Raw genomic sequence first — 25170 nt, 5'->3', positions numbered from 1 at the left:
GACGCCCGGTGGCTGAGCGGTAGCGCTTCGCGCTGTCGTGCCACAGGTCCCTGGTTCGATCCTCGGGCCGGGCAAGGTTGACTCAGCCTTTCATCCCTTCAGTGGGTCGATAAATGAGTACCAAGCATGCTTGGGAACTAAACACTGGGGGTTCCGCGTTCGGTTGACCACCTGACCGGAACATCTGCTCCTGCACCCCAGAGGCCAAGGTCAAGCAAATTGAGATGGTCACAGTAGGCCTTGGCCCACTATGGGCTGTCGTGCCGCTGAGTTTAGTTTAGTTTTTTTTACTTAATAAACAAGCAATACAGGTAATAGTTTCTACTGTTTGAATTAAATTATATTTTTAAAGATGTTGCGATTTACATGAGAATTATTATTTAATGCAAAAAAAAATATTATTATACGAGTGCGCCGAAATAAAACGAATCACTCTAAATACTTTTTAATCTAATGATTAGATCTTCACGTTCTAGGACTTAAACTTAATGATTCAAGATGGTGACCTAACATCAAACATATGCTAATGAATTTGTCAGGCACATCAAACTTATATTTTTAGGGGAGAAATCAGCATTTTGCCGAATGAAATTCCTGATTTGGCAGTGTCATAAATAGGCATTTTATTCATTTGTTTCAATGAAAAATAATTTTGTTGCTAATATTTTCAGTATATGCTATGTTCCACCACATATTTAAAGGTTTTATATATTTTTTTTCTAGTAAATGATCCGCATTTAGTCAGTGAGTAAACCACTAAACTGTTGTGAAGAACTGGGATTCGATATCCAGTGGCGGCTTGAAGCTCTTCAGATTGATAGATACCAGCTTGTCTAAGAAGTAAAGGCGGTTTGCGCACAATGTTGACTTCATTGCCTCAATCAGACTGTTGGGGACGAAATTAAGGAGCCTTAACCTCCATGAACTCCTTGACAAAAATAAGCTATTGATTTCCTTTTAGTTTTAGTCAATAAGTAAAGAATAATTTAATACAGAAATATAAAAAAAGACAAATAAATTAATTCTATCAAGAGGAAGATTTTTCATTGTCCAACAAATCGAACGACAAAGAATTTGGTAATCTGCCAACCTTTTCGAATACTGAATCAAATGATAGCCTGTTGTCACACACGTCACATGAGCACCAGAGTTGAAGGCAAACAAGGAATTAAAAAACTCTCGATATTGGTTTATAAAAATATTAACATCGAGTCTGCATATATTAAAACATTCCCAATTATTTTTTCCTTAAAATTGTTCTGTATGAGAGGCTGAAAAAAATACTGATTTTTTTATTAAACTTGTGGATTATACAAAAAATAATCAGGCACATATAAAATGTCAGGGACTTATTACTCAGTTACAAACATAAAAGTACGTGGCTGCAAAAAAAAAAAAAATCCGAATTACCCTGCTAATTGTCGGTGAGATTTTAAATCTGGCACAGCTCAATATGGGTGTTGACAAAAATGGATACTTCTAAATGCGCTTTTTCAGTTTTTCAACCAAACTTTAAATGGCTAAAGGAGGAATTATATGCCTATTTTTCCTTATTTATTTATACACTAAGCATTATCATTTAGGGGGCTAAGTAATGACTTCGGATTCGAGGTGGCTGGGTAGTACCGTCTTTACGCATGGACACACCCGGGGGGGGGCAGGCACTCAGGGGGCCCTTGAGAATCTTACTTTTTATAAATTGTATTAAAAAGAACTAAGACTAAACAAAATTACCTTATATATTTTTTGAAATAAATATACATTTTTTCAATTAGTCAATCAACAAAATTATTAAGAAAATAAAAAATATATTCTTNACGGATACTTCTAAATGCGCTTTTTCAGTTTTTCAACCAAACTTTAAATGGCTAAAGGAGGAATTATATGCCTATTTTTCCTTATTTATTTATACACTAAGCATTATCATTTAAGGTGCTAAGTAATGACTTCGGATTCGAGGTGGCTAAGTAGTACCGTCTTTACGCAGGGACACACCCGGGCGGGCCCCAGGCACTCAGGGGACCCTTGAGAATCTTACTTTTTATAAATTGTATTAAAATGAATTAAGACTAAACAAAATTACCTTATATATTTTTTGAAATAAATATATTATATTGTATAAAGTGTGTATTTTGTTTTTCTTTCTACGAGTAGTGATTGATTACCTTGCAAACAACAATAATTTGAATAGTTTATCACCAGGGAAACTTAAAAAGGCAACCGAAATCTATTTTTCTACGTTCCAATGAAATTTTTATGTTAATTCAGTTTTTTTGGGACTACTAAAAGCAAATTTAAATACATTTAAATCAAGATGTATTTAAATTTGTTCAAATTATTGCATATGTTAAAAATGGTTTATTTTATATGTGAAGTTTTTTATGTGTTATAAGGGCTCAAAACATTTCTTTGCCCGGGGGCTCTGCATGCTGTTAAGACGGCCCTGTGGCTAGGCAGGGCTAAAGAGAATAGAAGGGCTGGTTCATTCCTTTGAAGTAGCTCTCGCCGTGCCAATCCTCCGATTTTCTCTAGTGACGTCACTTTGGCGCAAAGCTCGCACTTTTACTTCAAGAACGGAGCGTTNTGTTATAAGGGCCCAAAACATTTCTTGCCCTGGGGCTCTGCATGCTGTTAAGACGGCCCTGTGGCTAGGTATCTTACAGATGTAATTTTTCAGGCGATATCTTTGGATTTAGAACTCTAACGAGTTTTAAAAGCGAGTTTTAAAATTCATAATTCTGCAATATTATTATACCACTATAAACTTAGAACAGCCATGTCTATCTTGTAAAAACTTTTTATTTTTAAAGTCTTGTTTTTTAAAAAAAAAACTCATATAATAAAAAGTGAATTACGCAAATAGACGAACGATGTCACATTACTGATTTGCATTATCTTTAAAAAAGAACAAAACTCATTGAAAAACTAAGTTTAAAGATTTTCGTAAACACACATTTTAAACGAGCATTTTCATGAATATGCAGGTTCAGACTTGTCCAATATCATAAGCACGCATATCGAGCTGTAGCCAGATTATGCCGAACAGTCAAGCAAATTTCTCCAGAAAGCGAAAATCTTCGGGAGATCCTGAGTACAGATGATACTTTAAGTTACAAAATTAGGCACAAAAATGTACTTTTTCTAAATAAACATGTTTTTTTTTTCAATGGATTCAGAATAGAAGCCGCAATCTGAGAAATACAGTCCCTATGGTTTGAACACTTTAATGTTAATTTTACTTTTTGCGTATTTTGTCATATCTGGAGAAATTTTTAAGCGAATTTAAACATTTTTGCACACAATTATTAAATTTGTTTATCCAAAGATAATTTTAAGAAAAAAATAAATTTTAGTAAGCATTTATTATTTTTAATTCTTTTATTAAATAATGGTCGAAAAAAAAGTTGAATTGTAAAGAAAAACCACTTTTTATATCGCATAAGTATGTAATTTTACATGGCAAGATACATAATTACTTGTACTCGAATAATACTTGAGAAATCAAATTTTGAAAAAGTCTAATATTTAAAATTCGATTTTTCAGAAACTATTCAACAGATTTCGCTCAAATTTCATATTTTGCCATACAAAATTACGCATTTTAAAATGATGTAAAAAAATGTATCCTTTATAATTCAAATTTTTTTTGATGATTAATTATTTAAAAAATTATGAATATTTAAAAAAAAAAATTTTTTTGCATGAAATTATCTTTGTAAAAACAAATTTTATAATTGTGTGCAAATTTTTTTTTCGATTTCCTTAAAAATTGCTCGAGGTAGGGCAAAATACACAAAAAGTAAAATTTACATTTATAGGGTTCAAACTTCACATTACTTTCCTGACCAAACGATAGGGACTGTATTTCCCTTTGATTGCGGCTACCCCTTTATATTTTGAGGATTAGAAATCCGAATCCGTTGAAAAAAAGGTATGCTAATTCAGAGAAAATACGTTTTTGTGTCTGATTTCATAACTTAAAATATTGCCTGCACTGATTAAGTAGCATATTTGAGATAATTCCCTCGAACCATTAAAAATGAGTCGCATGTAAAGATCTGATCATTAGATCAAAAATAAAATTATTCAGGTTGGTTCTTTTTTGTGCGCACTGTTCAAATATTTTTAATATCATTTGAATATTTGCTGTTCTCTATTTTAAGATGAAATTAGCTGATATGGAAACAAGATTAGAAGCTGCTCGTTTGCTAACATGGAAAGCTGCCATGTTGAAAGATGCTGGACAAAAATTCACAAAGGCATGAAATTAAATAATTTTTATTGAATTATCCCGTATTACTTATACACCAAAACCTACGATGCGGAAATTGAATTCTAAATCGATGTGAAACATATAATTTTCAACCAAATATGTACTGTTTTAAAGTAAAAGTTTAATTTAAAATACAGATACAGATTTAATGGGAGTAAGGATTTTTTTTTGGTTTTAAAATTTAAGAATCAAATTTAATTTAAAACAGAATGTGTCCCGCAGTGGACTGATCGTTAAGACACGGTTCCCAGCAGATCACAAGAAGTCAAGCCTCACTGGCTGCGGTCAGTGTGCGGGCGGGTGACCACTTGGATTAGTCTGCGTAGGGACCGAGGGTGTGCGGTATTGGTCCTCGTTAAACTGTTCTACCGTAAAGTGCTCGACTTCACGTGCAGGTCGTCGGGCTACCGAAGCGGGAGTGCCATCCCCTCTGCAGAGGATCAAAATTGTGATGGCATGTCTTCGGATCATCCTCAGGGATGTTTCCCAGACAGTCGCCAATAGCCTATTGTACAGTTCTGGTGCGACGTAAATTAACTACAACTACTTAAAACAGAATGTATTAAAAAATAATTCTTAATTTAATGTTCAAAGTAAAGGAGAATGCCATAAAGGTTTGCTTCCAACTGAGACTACACAATTTTAAATCTCGATAGCAATTGGTTTAGTCATATACTGCTATAGGTGCATAAACTTCTATCGAAAAATATCAACAGCGTATAACGAATCACTACATATAAACATCGCAATTCTGTAATTTAGTGTAAGGATAAGTTTTGTAAAAGTTGTCAATCTGGTAGAAACTTTATTAGCAACCAAATATATATTCTGGAATTCATATTGATAATTGATAATTTTTTTAATTCATTTTTCTTTTAGGATCTTTCTGTTTGGGCTCTTTTTTTATGGTATTTATTCAATAAAGGTGTAAAAATGTTAATTTAAAAAATATGAGAACAAAATTTAAATATACATTCAAATTTGGTTAATGGAAATCTTAACTTATTGAAATCCCGTGTGAAACAAGAAAATATTTTACCACATGTTTGTTAAATTCATCTTTTAAAATAGATTTATACTCGAAGTTCTGTTCAAATTTAACGAATTTTGTTTCAAAAGCTTGTTAACTTAAACTTTTAAATATTTAATCATTAACATCATAATAGATTTCGAAATTCGTAAGTTGTGTAAAATTTAATACAAAGTATAATATGCTTCCTTAAAGAAATGTGAAATAAAAAATTGTAAAAGAATTAATGAGATAGAAATTAAAGTGACTAATTTAATCAACTTTTTCAAAGCCTTTTATATATATATATTTTACATAATGAAATGACTAGTTAATTCATTGAAGTCAAAATATATGTTAGAAAAACTGTGTTAATTTAGGAAAGGGATGAAAGTTTTTGCTGTTAGAAATATCATAGCTGTTTTTCCTATTTTTTTATAGAAATAATTTATTTTGTATGAGATTTCATGCCCAAAAATTATGTTCATCATACAATTTTCGATGATTTTCATTGAACATACTTCACTTGATTCAATATTATGTTATACTTTTTTACTATTTGTTACATTAAATGCAGAATATTGATGACTCGGTTTGAATCTCCGGAAAATTTACTTATTGAGTATATTCTTTTGACTCAATAATGTTCAGCATTTATTTTGTTTTATCAATAGAAACATTTATAAGTGAAATATTATATTACAGGAAACTTCCACAGAAAACTTTCTGCTTTTGGCACTTTCGTAACTTTCCTAAATACTGATTTTGATTCAGTAGTGTTCAGTATTTGTATCGTATTTACCAGTACTAAATGTAACATTCATAAAAAGCTGTCTATCTGTCATACTACCTTTGAAACAGCAGCATTTACTACTTTCTTATGATACAGTAGTGTTAATTTATTTATTTCAATTGTTAAAGAAATATTATTTTTCAGGAAGCTGCAATGGCTAAACTTGCAGCTTCTGAGACTGCAACATTTGTGTCACATCAGGTAATATGTTCAAGACATATATATATATATAAATTTATAAAAAAATTGCATAATTACATATTGATATTTTCAAGTACCTAGTTTTATGCAAAAGAGTTGGAGTAAATTTATTTCGGAATAATGCTGTATTTTGTACAAAATACAAATGTGCTAATTCACTTTTTTTTAAGCTGTTGAATAGCTGTGAAGAGTTGCTCTAAAGTTAAATTCCTGTTTTTTAAAAATGACCTTATTCTAAGAGGTTTTTTTTGCAATGCATGCAATAAAAATACTAATAACGATCAAAATACCAAAATGTTATTTTTTTTTCTTATGAAAAATGTTTTGTTTATTTATTTATTTTTTGGCCCTTAATACAGCTTGGTTTTATAGACTATATTAATGCAGTTGACCTAAACGAAAAATACAGTATTCATAATTTGCAAATTGAACTTTAATGGAGTAAATTTAGTACAATGTAATTTATCCCTTTCTTATTAAAAGTAGAAAGTATTATTCCAAACTTTTAAAGAATTTCATCAAAATATATTGCTCACTTTCCTCAGTCCTATTGTATTCTAAAGCAGAGGAATAAGAATTACTCTTATAATTAAACAAACTTAGTTAATTTAAACAAAAATGAAACTTGTGCAGTTCAGTAGTGTTATCAGATTTTTAGCATATCTCATTTCAATGCATTAAGTTATTTAGTTTATGTAAGAGTATATACAGTTCTGTTATATTGCAACATAGCACCTTTGTCGCACAGATGCAAATACTTTTATCAATTTGTTCTTGATAATCAGCCAAATAATACAATTACTCATAAAAAAAAAATTCCAAACAAATTAATTGCAGTTGTTTTAAGAGCATTTGTTTATTTTAGGCTATTCAAATATTAGGTGGTATGGGCTGTGTAACTGACATGCCTGCTGAAAGGCATTACAGAGATGCAAGACTAACAGAAATTTATGAAGGTACAAGTGAAATTCAAAGGATTGTTATTGCAGGGAATCTTACTAAAGAATATGGGCTCAACTAATACTTTCCAAATCATAGAAATGTATTAATTGAAATTAATATTGTTCTAGATGTGCCTAAATTTTTATTGTTTTAAATGAAACTGATATACCCAAATGTCTTAAATATACTTTGCCTTTATAGATTTGACTAAAGCTCTGATCAATTTATACACTATTTTTATAACAATAAAATATGTTTTTTGCACAATAGTTTCTATTTTATATTTATTAGGATAAACAAAATATTTACAAATTATAATATATTAATAAAATATTTATAATCATAACACTTCAGAATTTGTAGTTGCATCACTGTCAACTTCCACTTCTATGGAGANTTTCTATTTTATATTTATTAGGATAAACAAAATATTTACAATACATTTTAAAATATTTATAATCATAACACTTCAGAATTTGTAGTTGCATCATTGTCAACTTCTACTTCTATGGAGACTATATGATGTCCAGGAACCATGGCCAAACCAAGCACACGAGGTTCTTCAACTGTACTATCATCACCTAATATAAAATTATATGAATATAAGTTCTTAATAAATAAAATTAGATTAAGACAAATTGATTATTTCAAGTCAATCTTATTGGCAGTTGGTTAAATGTAATTCATTATAAGAACATCAGCTTTGCCCAATCAAAGGATCTGATTTAAGTTCAGTAATGAGATAAGATAATACAGATTTTACATGACAACATGTATGATTTTTTTTAAACTCTCCAAATGTTAAGCCCATGGACAAATATATGTATAAAAAAAAATCTTGCAACATAGAACTTGCAGCGTTGAATAACATGGAAGCCACTTGTTGCAAGGAATCCCACCAGTTGATAGTTTAAAACAGAAGTAGTATTTAAAAAAATGATAAAATAATTTGATTATGTTTTATGGGAAGACACCACAGACAGGGTTCAGATAGATTTCTAAAATTGTTAAAACTGTTTTAAAGATAATTTAAAAGCAATAATGTTAGGGTTTGAAGATATATTGAACTATGGATAGACAGGTTTCAACAATCCTTATTTATAAGGTAATAAATCGTGAAAATGTTTTTAAACTCCCTAGAAAGTGCCTCAGAAACACCTTAGTCCAAAAAATTGATAATATTTGAGTAAAAATTGTTTTTTTATATATATCTATAACAAGATAAACCTTGACAAGAAAGCACTGCCATTACCAATTAATGATTTTAAAAAAGCGAATTATCAATTATTATTGAATTTTGATGATCCCAGCTAATTGGGGTCATGTTCAATTACTAAAGACTCTGATAATGCAGATGTTTATTTCATAAATGAAATGCATTCGGAAAAAAAATAATTTCTGTTTAGCTAATGTCGCACGTGTTATTGTTTAGAAAAATGCTGTTTTTTTAATTTTTATTTTGCATTTGATTTTCACAGTTTTCAATGCAAAATTTTATTTACACTATGCAATGAATTTAATTTTGCTCAGTTGTTAGAATATAGCAAATTCATTTAAAAGTTTTAATTCTCTTATGCAAAGGCAATAGTGCTATATCACAATTGATCATTTGTCTATCATTTGTCTTATTTGATTTAAAATTAGTGGCAATTCCAGAATTTTAAAAATTTGATACGTTGGACTAAGGAATCAAACTCAAATTGTTCAAAGCATTTAAGATATCTATTCTAAATGTTTTGTTATTTCAATAATTTTAGGACTCTTGAATAAGTTAAAAAAAAAAAATCCTATTATGAAATTTTAAAAGAATGAATAGAAATTAGCAGCTTGAAAAAATTGTCAAATTTATTTGAAATTTTTCTTAAAATTGTGAACTGAAATCCTGTTCACAATTTTCATTAAAAAAAACATAAATTTCAATTTTTTTACAAAAATATTAAATTTTTAGTTTGGTTCTTAGAATATTAAATAAAAAATTTTAATAAGCAATTAAATTTTTAAACAACTAACAAAGAAACATTAGACTTAGGTTGGGCTGCTCCGAAGAGCAGGGCACATCAACAAGATGTCTATTGTACTCAAACCCTAAATCATGATTAGGGGAAAAGGTTTATACCAAAAACAAAGTTCAGGAAACGCCTGACAGAAATTTCAAAGAAAGCTAAGTTCAGCCTTTTACCCCACAAAGTTACTGCACAAAAATTACTACAAAGTATGTGTTATTGTATGGGTCTCATACCTTAAAAGCAGGGTTGGGTTTTTGACGTCAAAAAGTGGTTTTTGACATGACAAGGGTATAATACTGGTTTAAACCGTCAAAAACCCGTCAAAAATGTCAAAAACTGAAGTTTGCCAAGAAAATATATAAACTTCAAAACTACCAACAGTTGCCATGCATTATATTGAAATTTAATTATACTATAGGTAATCAGCAGNTCAAAGCATTTAAGATATCTATTCTAAATGTTTTGCTATTTCAATAATTTTAGGACTCTTGAATAAGTTAAAAAAAAAAATAATAATAAATTCCTATTATGAAATTTTAAGAGAATGAATAGAAATTAGAAACTAAAAATAATTGTAAAATTTATTTAAAATTCTTTTTAAAATTGTGAACTGAAATCCTGATCACAATTTTCATTAAAAAAAACATAAATTTCAATTTTTTTACAAAAATATTAAATTTTTAGTTTGGTTCTTAGAATATTAAATAAAAAATTTTAATAAGCAATGAAATTTTTAAACAACTAACAAAGAAACATTAGACTTAGGTTGGGCAGCTCCGAAGAGCAGGGCACATCAACAAGATGTCTATTGTCAGTGCCGTTCCTGGGGTGGCGAACGCCTGCGTGCAAGAATAATTTCGTGCGTCCCTATATACTATGCTTTACTTCGAATAGTTGAATTTGGCGCCCCTTAAATTGGGCGCCTGCGTGCGGGGCATTCGCTGCATATCCGCCAGGAACGGCACTGTCTATTGTACTCAAACCCTAAATCATGATTAGGGGAAAAGGTTTATACCAAAAACAAAGTTCAGGAAACACCTGACAGAAATTTCAAAGAAAGCTAAGTTCAGCCTTTTATCCCTCAAAGTTACTGCACAAAAATTACTACAAAGTATGCGTTATTGTATGGGTCTCATACCTTAAAAGATAATACACATATTCCAAAACTAATTTTTAACAATACTGAATTAATATGGAAAATAAAATGCTACTATAAATTTCCAAAATATGAGTTAGAATATGACGACTAAACTAAATGTATCAAACCAATAAACAATGAGAGAAAAAAATTAAATAAAATAAAATAAAAAATTTTAAAGTATAAATCATTGATATGAATTTAAAATTATAGATTACACTATCATTGTATTTTCATTACACAAATTATATTGGTAAATATTTAACACACAAAAATCTTATTGCAATATCTGTTGATGCACTTAAGAACCGGATGAGTAATAAATTCGAAATTTATGAAGTATATGGAACCGGTCAGGTAAAAGATACAAGGTACTTGCACCATGTATAATTTTAAGAACCCCTGCAACTCTATCTAAAATAATGCTTACTTTCTGCTGGTAAACATTCAAATTTATGAAGTATATGGAACCGGCCAGGTAAAAGATACAGGGTACTTGCACTATGCTTAATTTTAAGAATCCCTGCAACTCTATCTAAAATAATGCTTACTTTCTGCTGGTAAACAGTCAAATTTATGAAGTATATGGAACTGGTCAGGTAAAATATACAGGGTACTTGCACCATGCATAATTTAACCCCTTAACTGCCGAGTAAAATTAATGTGATTCACTCCCCAGTGCCACCGTTTTTCGCTCAAGTTCACTTTCTTACACGGTATTTTGAGTGGGGAAAATGATGCACGCTTTGCAATTTAAAAACAGTTTAATTTTACAAGAAAAAGGAAAGAAAGAAAATACAAAATTTAAATTAAATAATAAAAATACAATATAAAAGATGTTAAAACTTAGCTGTTGTATGATAAATCCTGAAACATGGTTGGACACATAAACCAACATCACATTCATCGCACTGATAGTTTTCATATGCAGGTTTTTTTTCTTGAACAAACAGCACATTTTTAGCGATGCATTTTTCTTTGANGAGAGAAAAAAATTTAAAATAAAACATTTTTTTTTAAAATATAAATCATTGATATGAATTTAAAATTATAGATTACACTATCATTGTATTTTCATTACACAAATTATATTGGTAAATATTTAACACACAAAAATCTTATTGCAATCTCTATTGATGCACTGAAGAACCGGATGAGTAATAAATTCGAAATTTATGAAGTATATGGAACCGGCCAGGTAAAAGATACAGGGTACTTGCACCATGTATAATTTTAAGAACCCCTGCAACTCTATCTAAAATATTGCTTACTTTCTGCTGGTAAACATTCAAATTTATGAAGTATATGGAACCGGCCAGGTAAAATATACAGGGTACTTGCACCATGCATAATTTAACGCCTTAACTGCCGAGTAAAATTAATGTGATTCACTCTCCAGTGCCACTGTTTTTCGCTCAAGTGCACTTTGTTACACGGTGTTTTGAGTGGGAAAAATGATGCACGCTTTGCAATTTAAAAACAGTTTAATTTTAAGAGAAAAAGGAAAGAAAGAAAATAAAAAATTTAAATTAAATAATAAAATTACAATATAAAAGATGTTAAAACTTAGCTGTTGTATGATAAATCCTGAAACATGGTTGGTCACATAAACCAACATCACTTTCATCGCACTGATAGCGGGATTCACGAAGAATTTTTTTTCTTGAACAAACAGCACATTTTCGCGATGCATTTTTCTTTGAAAATGTTGATGGAAAGAATAAAAAGCAACAAATACATACAGGAAACAAAAGCGAAAAAAGAATAATCCTGACCTTACTCAAATAAATACACACAAGCGATTAATACGATATCACTTTTCCATAACATCCTTTTCCCATACCCCCTCCTCCGAAATTAGTAATACATTCACAAATCAAACACTTTCAAGGCCATTTTACTGCAGTCTGAAGTAGGGGGTGTAGTTCTATTTTATAGCAGCGCAATGCAAAGCATCGTACTTCGGGAAAGCGTATATATACCCCTGCGGCAGTTAACACATCGTCTGGCCGAGACGTGTATATACGCCCGCGGCAGTTAAGGGGTTAAGAACCCCTGCAACTCTATCTAAAATATTGCTTACTTTCTGATGGTAAACATTCGAATTGATGAAGTATATGAAACCGGCCAGGTAAAAGATGATACAGGGTGCTTGCATCATGCATAAGTTTAAGAATCCCTGCAACTCTATCTAAAAGATTGCTTACTTTCTGATGGTAAACATTCGAATTGATGAAGTATATGAAACCGGCCAGGTAAAAGATGCAGGGTACTTGCACCATGCTTAATTTTAAGAATCCCTGCAACTCTATCTAAAAGATTGCTTACTTTCTGATGGTAAACATTCGAATTGATGAAGTATATGAAACCGGCCAGGTAAAAGATACAGGGTACTTGCACCATGTTTAATTTTAAGAATCCCTGCAACTCTATCTAAAATATTGCTTACTTTCTGCAGGTAAGCATTCAGCACAAGAACCAAGAATCACATTGCGATCTCTGTCAGTGCACAAGAATATTCCATAAAGAATTCTTCCATCTGTCATTTCAATCCGCATATTTTTATTCAACCAACTTCTTAAACGCTGTCGTAGTGGCGAAATATCCTTTAGCTGTGAGAAAAGACATTTTGCAGTTATTGAGTTTTAATGAAATATTTTAATAAAATAAAACACATGTTTAACACAGCATGGGTGATTGTGAGCCCAACTAAAAAAATCCTGAAAATTTCTTGAGTAAAATCATTAATGACGCATTTCAAAAAATTAATGTCCTTATGAATTTAATATCATTGATATTTTCACAACATGAAATTTTAAATAAATTATATGTAGCATAAATTAAATGAATAATTACCGTATATTCCGGCACAAAATGTGCCTCGGCGTATAATGAGCACCCGTAATTTCTAATAACTTTTTTTAAATTTTAAGATATACTCTTCGTATAACGTGCACGAAAATTTGGATTGTACATGTGCAATATCTCAGAAATCTATATTCTATATTCGGTTCTATCTATAGAAAACTAGAAAGCCTTTTAGTGTGGGACATGTTTTGGTCCCACCTTAGAGATAACTGTTGAAAGAATGTAACACCGATATGGCAGTTATTCCAGGCGGATTGACACCATTTTTTCAGCCATTAGACGTCTGCTTAAACAAACCATTTGAAGCCAATTTAAAAAAACAGTGGAACACTTGGATGTTGGAGGACGAGAAAATCTTTACGAAAGGATGAAAGGAGAATATGCGCCATGCAAGTTTGGAAACAGTGTGCGAATGGATATTAAAAGCATGGGATGAAATTAAGCCTGAGATGGTTAGAAAATCATTCAAAAAATGTAGCATTTCAAATAATCTGGACGGATCAGAAGATGACTGTTTATTTATGGATGAGGGTAACACAGATGATGAAGACGAAACAGATTGTGATGACGTGCCTGAAGAAATAACAGAAGACGAATTTAATGAACTATTTATGTAATAACGAAAATCAATAAATTATATAGCTTAAGGTATGTTATTTCTTTAAAATAAAAGTATTTTTCTATATTTAAATTTTTTTAATTCATAATTTTTTATATTCGGCGTATACCGCGCACCCGTACATTCCAATGTTATTTTTTGTATTAAAAGTGCTCGTTATACGCCGGAATATACGGTATGTTTAAGTTCACTTTTATCTCTAATCACATTTATTATTCTACCAGAAAAAAAGATTTACAAATGAAAGAGATGCCAAGTATATATTCCAGTTTTAATGTTTTTAAATAAAATAAACAAGAATTTTTATACATAAATGTGATCGATGATTTCTTGAAACTTCTGCACCTTTGGATTTCCGGATCATAGATAGAGAAAAATTCGGATTTTTCTGGAGCATAATCATCTCTGAACGCAAGAAAGACAAAAACTTTGATAGATTTCTCATTATTATCTGATTTATTTAATTTTGCTTTATTTATTGAAGTTTAATTCAATAGATATATAAGTTAATACATTACATATAATAAAAAATTATCAAAAGTTAAATTCTAAACCTATAGAAAGATCATGGCAAAGTATATTTATGGTTACTATGAAAACACGATCCTAAACAATCACAGTGAAACTCGTGACAGAAAAATAAAATTTCATATGCACATGAAATAAGAAAAATTTAGAAGAATGAGAAATTTAACTAAATAAGATATTTCCACTTCAATCTTAACTTTTACCTTGCATGAAGTATCACTTGCATCTTTTTTCTCATCATTTGCATTTTCAATTCGAACAGCCATATGCAATTATTCAAATTAACTCTTATTTAAAATAGGAATTTTTCTTTCTAAATTGAATAAATAGGGGAAAATGATTAATTATTGAACTCAATCATTATGATTTGTTTATATTTTGTCGAAAGAAAAATATCGTAAATTGAACGTTTTCAGTAAATTTTTTCTGCTTCGTTTAAAGATTGCTTAATTAAATAGTTGAAGGATAGTGCATAAGTGCTCCATCTTATTAAAAATTTTAATTCAGAAAACGAAAAATTTGTCACGCTTTTACTTTATTATGAAATTTCGTTTAACTATCGACATAAAATTTTTATCGTCTTTTTTTTTTGTTTTTTTTGAGAATTGGTGGATGCACCTGCGTTATGTCTTTCTTCATTTTTTCACATCAGATTTCATAATGAAATAAAATTTCATGTGTTAATAACTTAAAAAGTGAATTTTCATTTCATAATAATTTTTTTAGAGTGAGCAATAATAATATTTTTAATTATTTTCTCAAATGAATGACACTTTATTACAGTTTTCTTAAATCCTTCAATACAGAAAGAATCTTGAGGAAATCTAAGAATAGATAATATATTTATCATAATTTGTAGTTTTCATTTAATTCTTTAAAAAATTGTTCTTTAGCGTCATACATCAACATTTTGGTAACGTTTTATGAGTAGTTGTCATTGATACTACTCTACAAATCCTACGATACTACGAAACCAAAAGTGGACCAGTCCGAGCTTTTTCGTGCTTATTAATGGCGGATATTGATGTACTGATCCGAGCGTTAGTTGACTTGATTTGTAAATAAGAAACTCTGAAAATGACAACAATTTACAGCTTCATTGATTTTTATCAGAATTTCTTCTAATCAGGTATCATTTTTTGTTGTCATTAATTACCTTAAACTCCCCAAAGCTTTCAGTCTAAGCTATCTAATGTACGTGAATATGGAAAATTAGATGAAAACATACAATGAATTGTCCCAATTTTCTAAGTTATTGATTTTTAAAGGCAAAACCTAATTAAAATCTTTTGGATATATTTCTTTATAAATTTTAAACAGCAGTTTCGAATAGATATCAAAAGAATTGATATTGCGGAAATTAATTGTTTCCGATTTATTTTAACTTACAGTTTTGCCCCTTTTAGATTATGTCATGTTATGTTTGAAAATATTTATCCCCGTTAATTTGACTTCATTATTATGAAGAAAAAAATTATTTTGTCTACATTTTCTAATTTAAAATAATGAAATTTTGTAATAATTAGTTTCATCACTATTGAACCGATATCCGATACTTACATTTCCCAATCAATAATAAAGACTTCTTTTTGATTATTTATCTTAAAAATATTTATAAACTTATTCAAATTAACTTCTACCCGTGTTCATAACATCTGAAAGTGAAATGTTATACGTATTTACCGAATAATTATGTGCCCAACTACACTTAAACTTCTAGTTGTAAAGAATTTTTAATAAAGCTCTAATTTTATTTGAATGTGCAAACATATCAACTGTAAAAAATTCCTGAAAAATGTCATACGTCTTGGAGCTTCTTTTAGTTCATTTTATTTGTTTAATATTAGATTAATGTCAATGATTTTAGTATATAATTAATGGTTATAGGTAGTGGTTTTAATGTCTTGAATTATTGCTTTTAATCTGGTTTTGAAAAATTGAACATATTCTCCTTAAACTGTGATCCTTAAGTTATTTTACTTCTTTATTGTATCTGATAACAAAAAAAAAGTAATTTTGATAATGATACTTCTGAGTAAATTATAGCAAATAATAGTAACAGTTTAATTTGCTAGCAAGTTTCCATTCGATGCAAGTTTCCACTCGATGCAAGTTTTACATTCTATACTGTGTGCTCCAAAATGTCTTAAAAGAACATTTTTTGGCAAAAACAAAACCTTTTTTGATTTATTGAAATTTCAAAGGAGTTTCCAAATAACCATGAACTCTATTGAAACATAGAAAACAAATTTCTTTTTGCAGGTTAACAGGGAAAAAAATTAACTTTTCCGCCATTTATTCCTTATGAATTTCAAAGTAAAAATAGATTATTAATGTCAATGATTTTAGTATAATATAATCAATGTTCATAAGTAGTAATTTTATTTATTTTATCTTGAATTATTGCTTGTATTTCAAGATTGAACAGTTCCTCCTTAAACTGTGATCCTTGAATTTATTTTGCTTCTTAATTACGTCTGGTAGCAAAAAAAAAATCTTTATGATGATATAATAATAGCTTTAGATATTATAATATGTAATAATATATGGCAAATAATAATAGCTACTAGCAAGTACTATAATCTACTAGCAAGTACTATAATTTTAAGTTTTACATTTTATACTATGTATTCCAAATTGCCTTAAAAGAATATTTTTTGGCCAAACCATAAATATTTTGTTTTGTTGAAATTTTGAAGGAGTTTTCAAATAACCAAGAACTCTTATTTATTCATATATCCTTGTCATTGAAACAAATTTCTTTTTACAGTTTAACTGGGAGAATAATTTACTTATCTGCCATTTGTTTCTTATTAATTTCAAAGTTAAAAAAAAAAGGTGGTCGTCGAAGAAATGGACAATGTTATTATAAGGCAAAGGAATTAGATTTTAACATTTTTTGAAAAGAATCAGAAAGAAGTTAAATTATCCCAAGTGCCTTTTTTTTTTTTACAAATTAAGAAAATTAATGTTACAAATAAAAAATAATAATATATGATGTAATTGCAAATTAAATATATTATTTACAAATAATATAATAGGGAATGAGATATAAATGATGATAGATTAAATTAACTATGTGATTTGTAGTAGTATCTATACATTTCTTATATGATTTCTAAATTTAATTGTATCAGTCTACAAATTTTTAATAATTCTATATGAAATAGAGTTTTAATATTCATTTACGTAAAATATAAGAGGACTTTATTTATTTTAATTTCTTCAGAAATTCATTTAGTTTTTAATTATTTAATTACTAGTGATATATTAAGTAGTATTTTAATTTTGTACTATTTTATTTTGATTGTAATTATAAATTTTTCTAAAAATTGTTTTAATATTTTGTATTAATATGTTATTTGTTATAATTTGTTTAAATATTTACACTACTTTTTGATAGAGTTTTCCATTTCTTCCACTGGGGTAGGAAGAAACCAGTTTCTTTTTAGACCGATTTTTCTGTGTCTTGTTTCACACTTTTTTTCTGTTATGGAAGAAACTTGCCATCCATGAATGCAATTCCTGCAATTATGCTTTTTCTGCTTTAAATTGCTTAACTCAGCCTCTAAGTTCTATTTGTTCAAAAGGATCATGGCACAAATATATTCTATTAAGTTTTAATTTGACTCCTGTTCATAGAAGCTTGCTTCAAAATAAACATTTTTTCCAAAACAAAAATGTACAGTATGTTCTAACCTGCTTGAATAGGTACATTAAAAAAAGTATACATAACTGTATAAAAGAATTTTTATTGCAAAAGAGATAGTTTTATATTTAGTAAGATTGTATATCAATCAATAAATTATTTTAGTTCTAATTATGTGAATTAACTGATAATTACATTTTCAGGTAGAATAAAGTTTTTTGAGTTTTAAATTAAATTACCTGAAAAAAGCTCATATTGTTACTTCTAACTTCAAAAAAACCAATGAAAATTGCCTATCTGGAATTAGCAGAACATATTACACCAATTATATTGCTGTTTTAAATTTTTGCTCTTAAAATTAGCAGCTTAATTATATATTTTGATGCATTTTATACTGATGATTAAATTTATTACGAAAACCATTTTGAAAATTTATGTACTGAGAACTGATTTTTCTTTCAGGTCTTCCGCAGTTTCATTATGAAGAGGTTTTTTTGACAGGGCAATGAACAAGTTGATAAAATGTCCAGCGGCTTATTGTTTTTCAAGGTTAGGAAAAAAATAGATATTCATGCTGAAACTACAATTCATCTCACGAAAAGGACTAACATGCTGCTTTTATACTTTATTACTTCTTCTGAGCACCTTTTCCCTCATAGCGAAAGTATAACTTTCAGACTTCACCAAAATGAAAGTTAGTACTGTTAGCTGTTGCCCATGTTCATGGCCTTACTTTTTAACTTTATCTTACATATCTGGAAGGGAGAATAATAACATGGAAGAAACTGTAAAGCCGGCCTCTTTATCTCTAAAACCACATAACCAATCACTATGCCCTTCTCAAGCTCCACCTGTTTCAATAAACACCCCATCCGACTCCACAGATTCCTCTGTCAAATCACCGAATATGAGCACAGACAGTGGCTTTGAAGGAGAAAATAATAGACCTTCACTTCTTCAAACCTCGTTACCCTCACCAAATAAAGAACTAATTTTAAATTCTTGGAGAAGTAAAATGTATACTGATGGGACCACAACTCTGAACTTTGATGGATCTGAATCTACGAGCCCTAAATCTCCCAAAAAGTCTACTGATGATTCAGATTTCAATGAGTCTCCGTTTGACAAAAAGTCAGTCCCAAGTGTGGGAGATGTTCATTCGGAGAGTGAAACTGAGTCTGGACCTGAGCATGCTTGTACTTTTTTCTCTACTGATTCTTCATGGGTAAAAGAAAGCAAAAAACCTCGTGACGATAAGAAATTAGACAGTTTCAAAGGTCAAATCTCTGCCTTTAGTATTTGTTTGTCCAGAAACAGTAACAGCCTTGATGAAGAATGCAGTGATAAAAATAGTCGAAGTCACGTTGAATTTGGTGAATGTTTGACTTGTCATAAAATGCATTATATCCGTTGTAGAGATTGTGTGGACTGTGCACATTGTACTCAGGATATCAAATGGAATGGAACATTGTCATCTATTCGTGAATGCAAAGATCATGTTATTTATGCTGAAGGAGAGGTTAATAGTGAAGATGATTATGATATTCATTGTAAACCAGATACAGAAACGGATACATCTGATGAAAAAATATTTGATGGTACTTACAGTGACGAAACACTAAGTGCATATTATGTTCCTTCAAATGTTTCGGTGGCAGCCGAGGAATATCATCTTTCTGTGAGGTTACCAGATGAGAAAAAATCGCCAATTTGTGAGGATGAAGAATCTTCCTCCGAAGATCAAAGAGACAGTCCTTGTTTGTGTCATATTGGTATGTGCAAATCTGAACGATGTCATAGTGAGAGATCTAAATACACTACAGTATTAAAACCAAAAGCTGTAAGACCACCTATTAATCCTGTTCGAGATTACCATAGTAGTATTGAATCTTTGCATAGTCAGCATGTTGTTGCAGTAATTGGACAACATCATGACAGATTATCTGCTTTTCACGAACGTCCGTCTAGTAGTCTTTCTCAAAATGAGGGAATGCATTATTTTTTTAGCAGATCTCTAGATATGCCGCCATCTGAACCATTATCTAGGCATGCAACTTCTCAATTATCTGTTGTAACAGCATCTAATTTTCCTACTTCAAATTCTTGTCTTTTTAGTGAGAGATCTGGCCATAGATCAAGTTTGTCAGATGTAAATACTTTAACGCGCAGGGATAGGAGTCTCAAAAAGCGTGGTGCTGAATCGGAAGATATACAGGTACGCTGTAAGTCTTCTGAAAGCAAATCTTCTCATCAGACTAGCTCTACCCCTGAAACAGAAAGCCCAAAGACTATAGCTAAACGCTTTAGTATGCCTTGGGAGATATTCAGCAAAAGTGAGGCATCTCGTTGTAGTCATTACGATCCTAACAGTGAGCCTATTCACATGACTTTGGAAGAAGTGCATACATCTTTGCAGACTTTAAATCCTCACGAGAAACGAGCTATCTACGCTCGTTCTTCTAAGAGTGTTCAGTCCAGTGAGAGCAGTAAGTCATCAGGATTTTTCTCCTCTTATCTTCGGCAGAAAAAAGGCAAAAAGGAGTCTCAAACCAAAGTGGGTAGTGACCATAAATACCAAAGAAAAAGTTTTCCAGTTTTCATTAAAAGTGCATTTAACAACTTTTTTGGACTGAAAAAGAGTCCTGTACCTATTTCCAAATCTGATGAGGAATTACCTGCCGCTTCAAATTGCACAAGCAATAAAAAATCTAGTCCTAATACTAGCCCTTTTACTAACCGTGCCCTACCTCCACTGCCTGTCAGAATGCCAATGTGGGATGGTTCTGATGAAGATGGCCAGTGGACATTAAATGAATCACAATCTATTTATGATAGAGAATCGCCCGACGACTTTTTTAGAAGAAAAATGGATTATGCTGCAAGCATTGAAAGAGTCAAGGATGTAAGTATGAAAGGTTTAAAAATTATTATGGAGTGTTTTAACACTTTTATCACAAAAGTTTCATAGAAATAGCAACATATATAAAATTCAAGAGATTATAAATAGTTTTTGTATTTTTATAAAGAGCATGAGAATTGGAGCATTTGTAATTTTTTTTCCCTGATGCTAAAACTCATTAGGTGATTTAACTTCAAAATTGACTTGGTTGTTGATGGAAAAGTAATTTAAGTTTTCGTTCCATAATTCTTCATTTTAGTTCAAATAATATTTAACGGTAAATTCTTAATTTTAGTTCAAATATTTAATGGATAATTCTGAATTTTAGTTCAAATAATATTTAATGGTTAATTCTTAATTTTAGTTCAAATAATATAATACATGTTACTTTTAATAATGGCAAGGGATGAATAGTTTTGTTTTGATCTTGGCATAGGTTGGTATGACGCCTTCATTCCTCCATTGCACCCGCATTATAAAAGTGATTGCAGTTGTTGCCATAGCAGTAGACAGCTACAGACAGGGTGCGTAGCGTTTTTAACCCCTTAACTGCCGCTGGCGTATATATACGTCTCGGCCAGACGATGCGTTAACTGCCGCTTTCCCGAAGTACGATGCTTTGCATTGCGCTGCTATAAATAGAGCTATACCCCCGACTTGAGCATGCAGTAAAATGACATTGAAAGTGTTCGCCAATGGAAGTGTTTGCAATGAATGTATGTACAGTGGAGCATCGTTTATACGCCGCTTACATTTATACGACGTTTTAGTGTGGTCCCAAATCATTCCTATTCATTTTAATGTAAAAATATATTGTTTTTACGAAGCACATAATCGGTTATACGTCGGTTTTTAGATTTTGTTCACGTTTATTTAATTTTTTATTTTTTCTTGTGTATTTTAAAAAAGGGCGGAATTTGCCAACATGAATGCTTGGATGACGACCGTAATTTTTACAAGATGACTGAAAAAACTAGACAATGTTATGAAGAGGCAATAACGAAAAATTTTGCTATTCATCGACCAATGTCCGCCGCACCCATAGATACTAATTATTTTGGAAAATGTAAAAGCTCTCTTTCTTCCTGCAAATTGCACAAGTGAGCTTCANTTCAAAATTTACTTGGTTGTTGATGGAAAAGTAATTTAAGTTTTCGTTCCATAATTCTTCATTTTAGTTCAAATAATATTTAATAGTAAATTCTTAATTTTAGTTCAAATAATATTTAACGGTAAATTCTTAATTTTAGTTCAAATAATATTTAATGGATAATTCTGAATTTTAGTTCAAGTAATATTTAAATGATAATTCTTAATTTTAGTTCAAATAATATTTAATGGTTAATTTTTAATTTTAGTTCAAATAATATTTAATGGTTAATTTTAGTTCAAATAATATTTAATGGTTAATTCTTAATTTTAGTTCAAATAATATAATAAATGTTACTTTTAATAAGGGCAAGGGATGAATAGTTTTGTTTTGATCTTGGCATAGGTTGGTATGATGCCTTCATTCCTCCATTGCACCCGCATCATAAAAGTGATTGCAGTTGTTGCCATAGCAATAGACAGCTACAGACAGGGTGCGTAACGTTTTTAACCCCTTAACTGCCGCTGGCGTATATATACGTCTCGGCCATACGATGCGTTAACTGCCGCAGGCGTATATATACACTTTCCCGAAGTACGATGCTTTGCATTACGCTGCTATAAATAGAGCTATACCCCCGACTTGAGCATGCAGTAAAATGACTCTGAAAGTGTTCGCCAATGGAAGTGTTTGCAATGAAGTGTTTTAGTGTGGTCCCAAATCATTCCTATTCATTTTAATGTAAAAATATATTGTTTTTACGATGCACAGAATCGGTTATACGTCGGTTTTTAGATTTTGTTCACGTTTATTTAATTTTTTATTTTTTCTTGTGTATTTTAAAAAAGGGCGGAATTTGCCAACATGAATGCTTGGATGACGACCGTAATTTTTACTAGATGACTGCAAAAACTAGACAATGTTATGAAGAGGCAATAACGAAAAATTTTGCTATTCATCGACCAATGTCCAGCGCACCCATATATACTAATTATTTTGGAAAATGAAAAAGCTCTCTTTCTTCCTGCAAATTGCACAATTGAGCTTCAGCCATTAGATTTGGCCGTCATTAGAAATCTAAAATTGCATCATAGAAAGCAGTAAGTTCACCTCGCTATTCAAAGCATTGTAGAGACTAATAGCAAGAGAATATAATTAAAGGTAACATACATTCAAATTGCTCACTGCAATTTTTCTTCTTCGGTTATTTGTTTTGCTTTGTCTTATTTAGAAATTTATGTAAATCAACACATTAAACATTAAAATTAACTGAAAACAGAGTTGGTTTAAGTTTTAGAAGTAAAAATCGATTATACGACGTTTTTCGGTGGTCCCTTCGGCGTCGTATAAACAAAGCTCCACTATATTACCAATTTCAGAGGATTGGAAGGGGGAATGATAAAAGGATGTGCTGGAAAAGTTATATCATAATATTTATTGCTTGTGTGTTTCTTTTTTAGTAAGGTCGGGTTTATTCTTCTTTCGCTTTCGTTTCCCGTATATATTCGTCAAGAATCCCGCTATCAGTACAATAAATACGATGTTGGTTTATGTGTCCAACCATGTTTCAGGATTTATCATACAACAGCTAAGTTTCAACACCTTTTAGATAGTATTTTTATTCTTTAACTTAAGTTTTGTATTTTCTTTTTTTCCTTCCTCTCTTGTGAAAGTAAACTGTTTTTTAATTGCAACTGTTTTTAATTAATAAATAGAGCTACACCCCCGACTTGAGCATGCAGTAAAATGACCTTGAAAGTGTTCGCCAATGGAAGTGTTTGCAATGAATGTATGTATTACCAATTTCAGAGGAGGGGAAGGGGGAATGATGAAGGGATGTGCTGGAAAAGTTATATCATAATATTTATTGCTTGTGTGTTTCTATTTGAGTAAGGTCGGGTTTATTCTTCTTTAACTTTCGTTTCCCGTGTATATTCGTCAAGAATCCCTCTATCAGTACAATGAATGCGATGCTGGTTTATGTGTCCAACCATGTTTCACGATTTATCATACAACAGCTAAGTTTCAACACCTTTTAGATAGTATTTTTATTCTTTAACTTAAGTTTTGTATTTTCTTTTTTTCCTTTTTCTTCTCTTGTGAAAGTAAACTGTTTTTAAATTGCAAAGCATGCATCTTTTCCCCCCACCAAAACACCGCATAACAAAGCGCACTTGAACGAAAAACGGTGGCACTGGGAAGTGAATCACGTAAATTTTACTCGGCAGGTAAAGGGTTAAAAAGTGCTTAAAGGTGCTTATTTTTGATTTTCGTTTTTTAAAAGCCCTTAAGGGTGCTTTTCATTGGATGTTTTCAAAATGTGCTTGATATTCCCTCTTTCAAAATGAGATTTTTTCTTTATCATGTTGATTTTCACTTCAAATTATACAAAAAGACACAGTTCACATTGTTCTATTCAACGTTTTCACAATTCACTAAATCCCTATCTATTTCGGCGTATTGTCAGTCTGTAGCATATGAAAATGCCATTCGTTTTGCATGAGTCATAATTTCATGTTTTTGACAATTGTCAAAAACAATGCCAAAATGTTTTTTTTTTTTTTTTTTTNGGCAAAGCATGCCAAATGATTTTTTTTTTTTGACATGACTGTTAAAGAAGATAAAACCGTCAATTGTCAAAAACTTTTCAACCCTGCCAAATTATGATATATTTTTTTAAAGTGCTTAAAAATGTTTTTTGAGTGCTTGAAAGGTGCTTTTTTTTAATAATTTGACTACGCACCCTGTACAGACTAAAAGTCTGTAACAGTTCTCTTCAAAGCTGCTATGTTATACAGTAATGACATGGAGGCTTTCAGTAATATACAGTGGTGGCCAAAAGTGTGGACACTTTTTGAAGGTTTCATGTTTTTCAACTTCGTGTGCTTGTAGAATATATTACTTTTCACTTAAATATAAACGTTTATAAGTCAAATTGAAGGTAATTTAATGTAGAATTTAATAATAAATACAGTATTACAATATCTGTATTACAAAAAAAGTTATGCAATTAAAAGTAAGATCTATCTTAGATTTGCATTTTTTAAAGTGATACTTACACAATCAATACTTAGTAGGATAACCCTTATTTTTTAAGACAGCTTCACAGCGTCTTTTCATCGAGTGAACGAGTGTTTGGAGTTCATCTTTCGTAA

General features: G+C 30.4%; 3 protein-coding genes across 3 annotated transcripts in view; 2 read left to right on the top strand and 1 right to left on the bottom strand.

Moving 5' to 3' along the window:
- Positions 1–7485, top strand: part of LOC107442864 (short-chain specific acyl-CoA dehydrogenase, mitochondrial) — a gene marked incomplete at its 5' end in the record, with an annotated part of 26659 nt that extends 19174 nt beyond the window's left edge. Inside the window, 3 exon segments of the mRNA XM_071181283.1 lie at positions 4164–4259; positions 6220–6276; positions 7142–7485. Of these exon segments, the coding sequence (XP_071037384.1) occupies positions 4164–4259; positions 6220–6276; positions 7142–7297 (309 nt within the window).
- LOC110282097 (LSMD1 domain-containing protein Sbat) lies at positions 7485–14837 on the bottom strand. Its single transcript, XM_071181284.1, has 4 exons — positions 14581–14837; positions 12812–12974; positions 7734–7799; positions 7485–7614 (listed from the first exon to the last, which is right to left on the bottom strand). The coding sequence occupies exons 1-4, from the start codon at positions 14641–14643 to the stop codon at positions 7559–7561; spliced, it is 348 nt and encodes a 115-aa protein (XP_071037385.1). The 5' UTR covers positions 14644–14837; the 3' UTR covers positions 7485–7558.
- A 161-nt stretch (positions 14838–14998) lies between these two features.
- Positions 14999–25170, top strand: part of LOC107442882 (uncharacterized) — a gene marked incomplete in the record, with an annotated part of 28677 nt that continues 18505 nt past the window's right edge. The window contains 2 exon segments of the mRNA XM_043042781.2: positions 14999–15506; positions 18489–20928. Coding sequence (XP_042898715.1) covers positions 18715–20928 — 2214 coding nt within the window.

The sequence above is a fragment of the Parasteatoda tepidariorum genome, chromosome 5 (assembly GCF_043381705.1).
Source record: "Parasteatoda tepidariorum isolate YZ-2023 chromosome 5, CAS_Ptep_4.0, whole genome shotgun sequence".
NCBI classification, from domain to species: domain Eukaryota; kingdom Metazoa; phylum Arthropoda; class Arachnida; order Araneae; family Theridiidae; genus Parasteatoda; species Parasteatoda tepidariorum.
The sequence above is the reverse complement of the archived record's forward strand: the minus strand, read 5'-3'. Positions and strand labels throughout refer to the sequence as shown.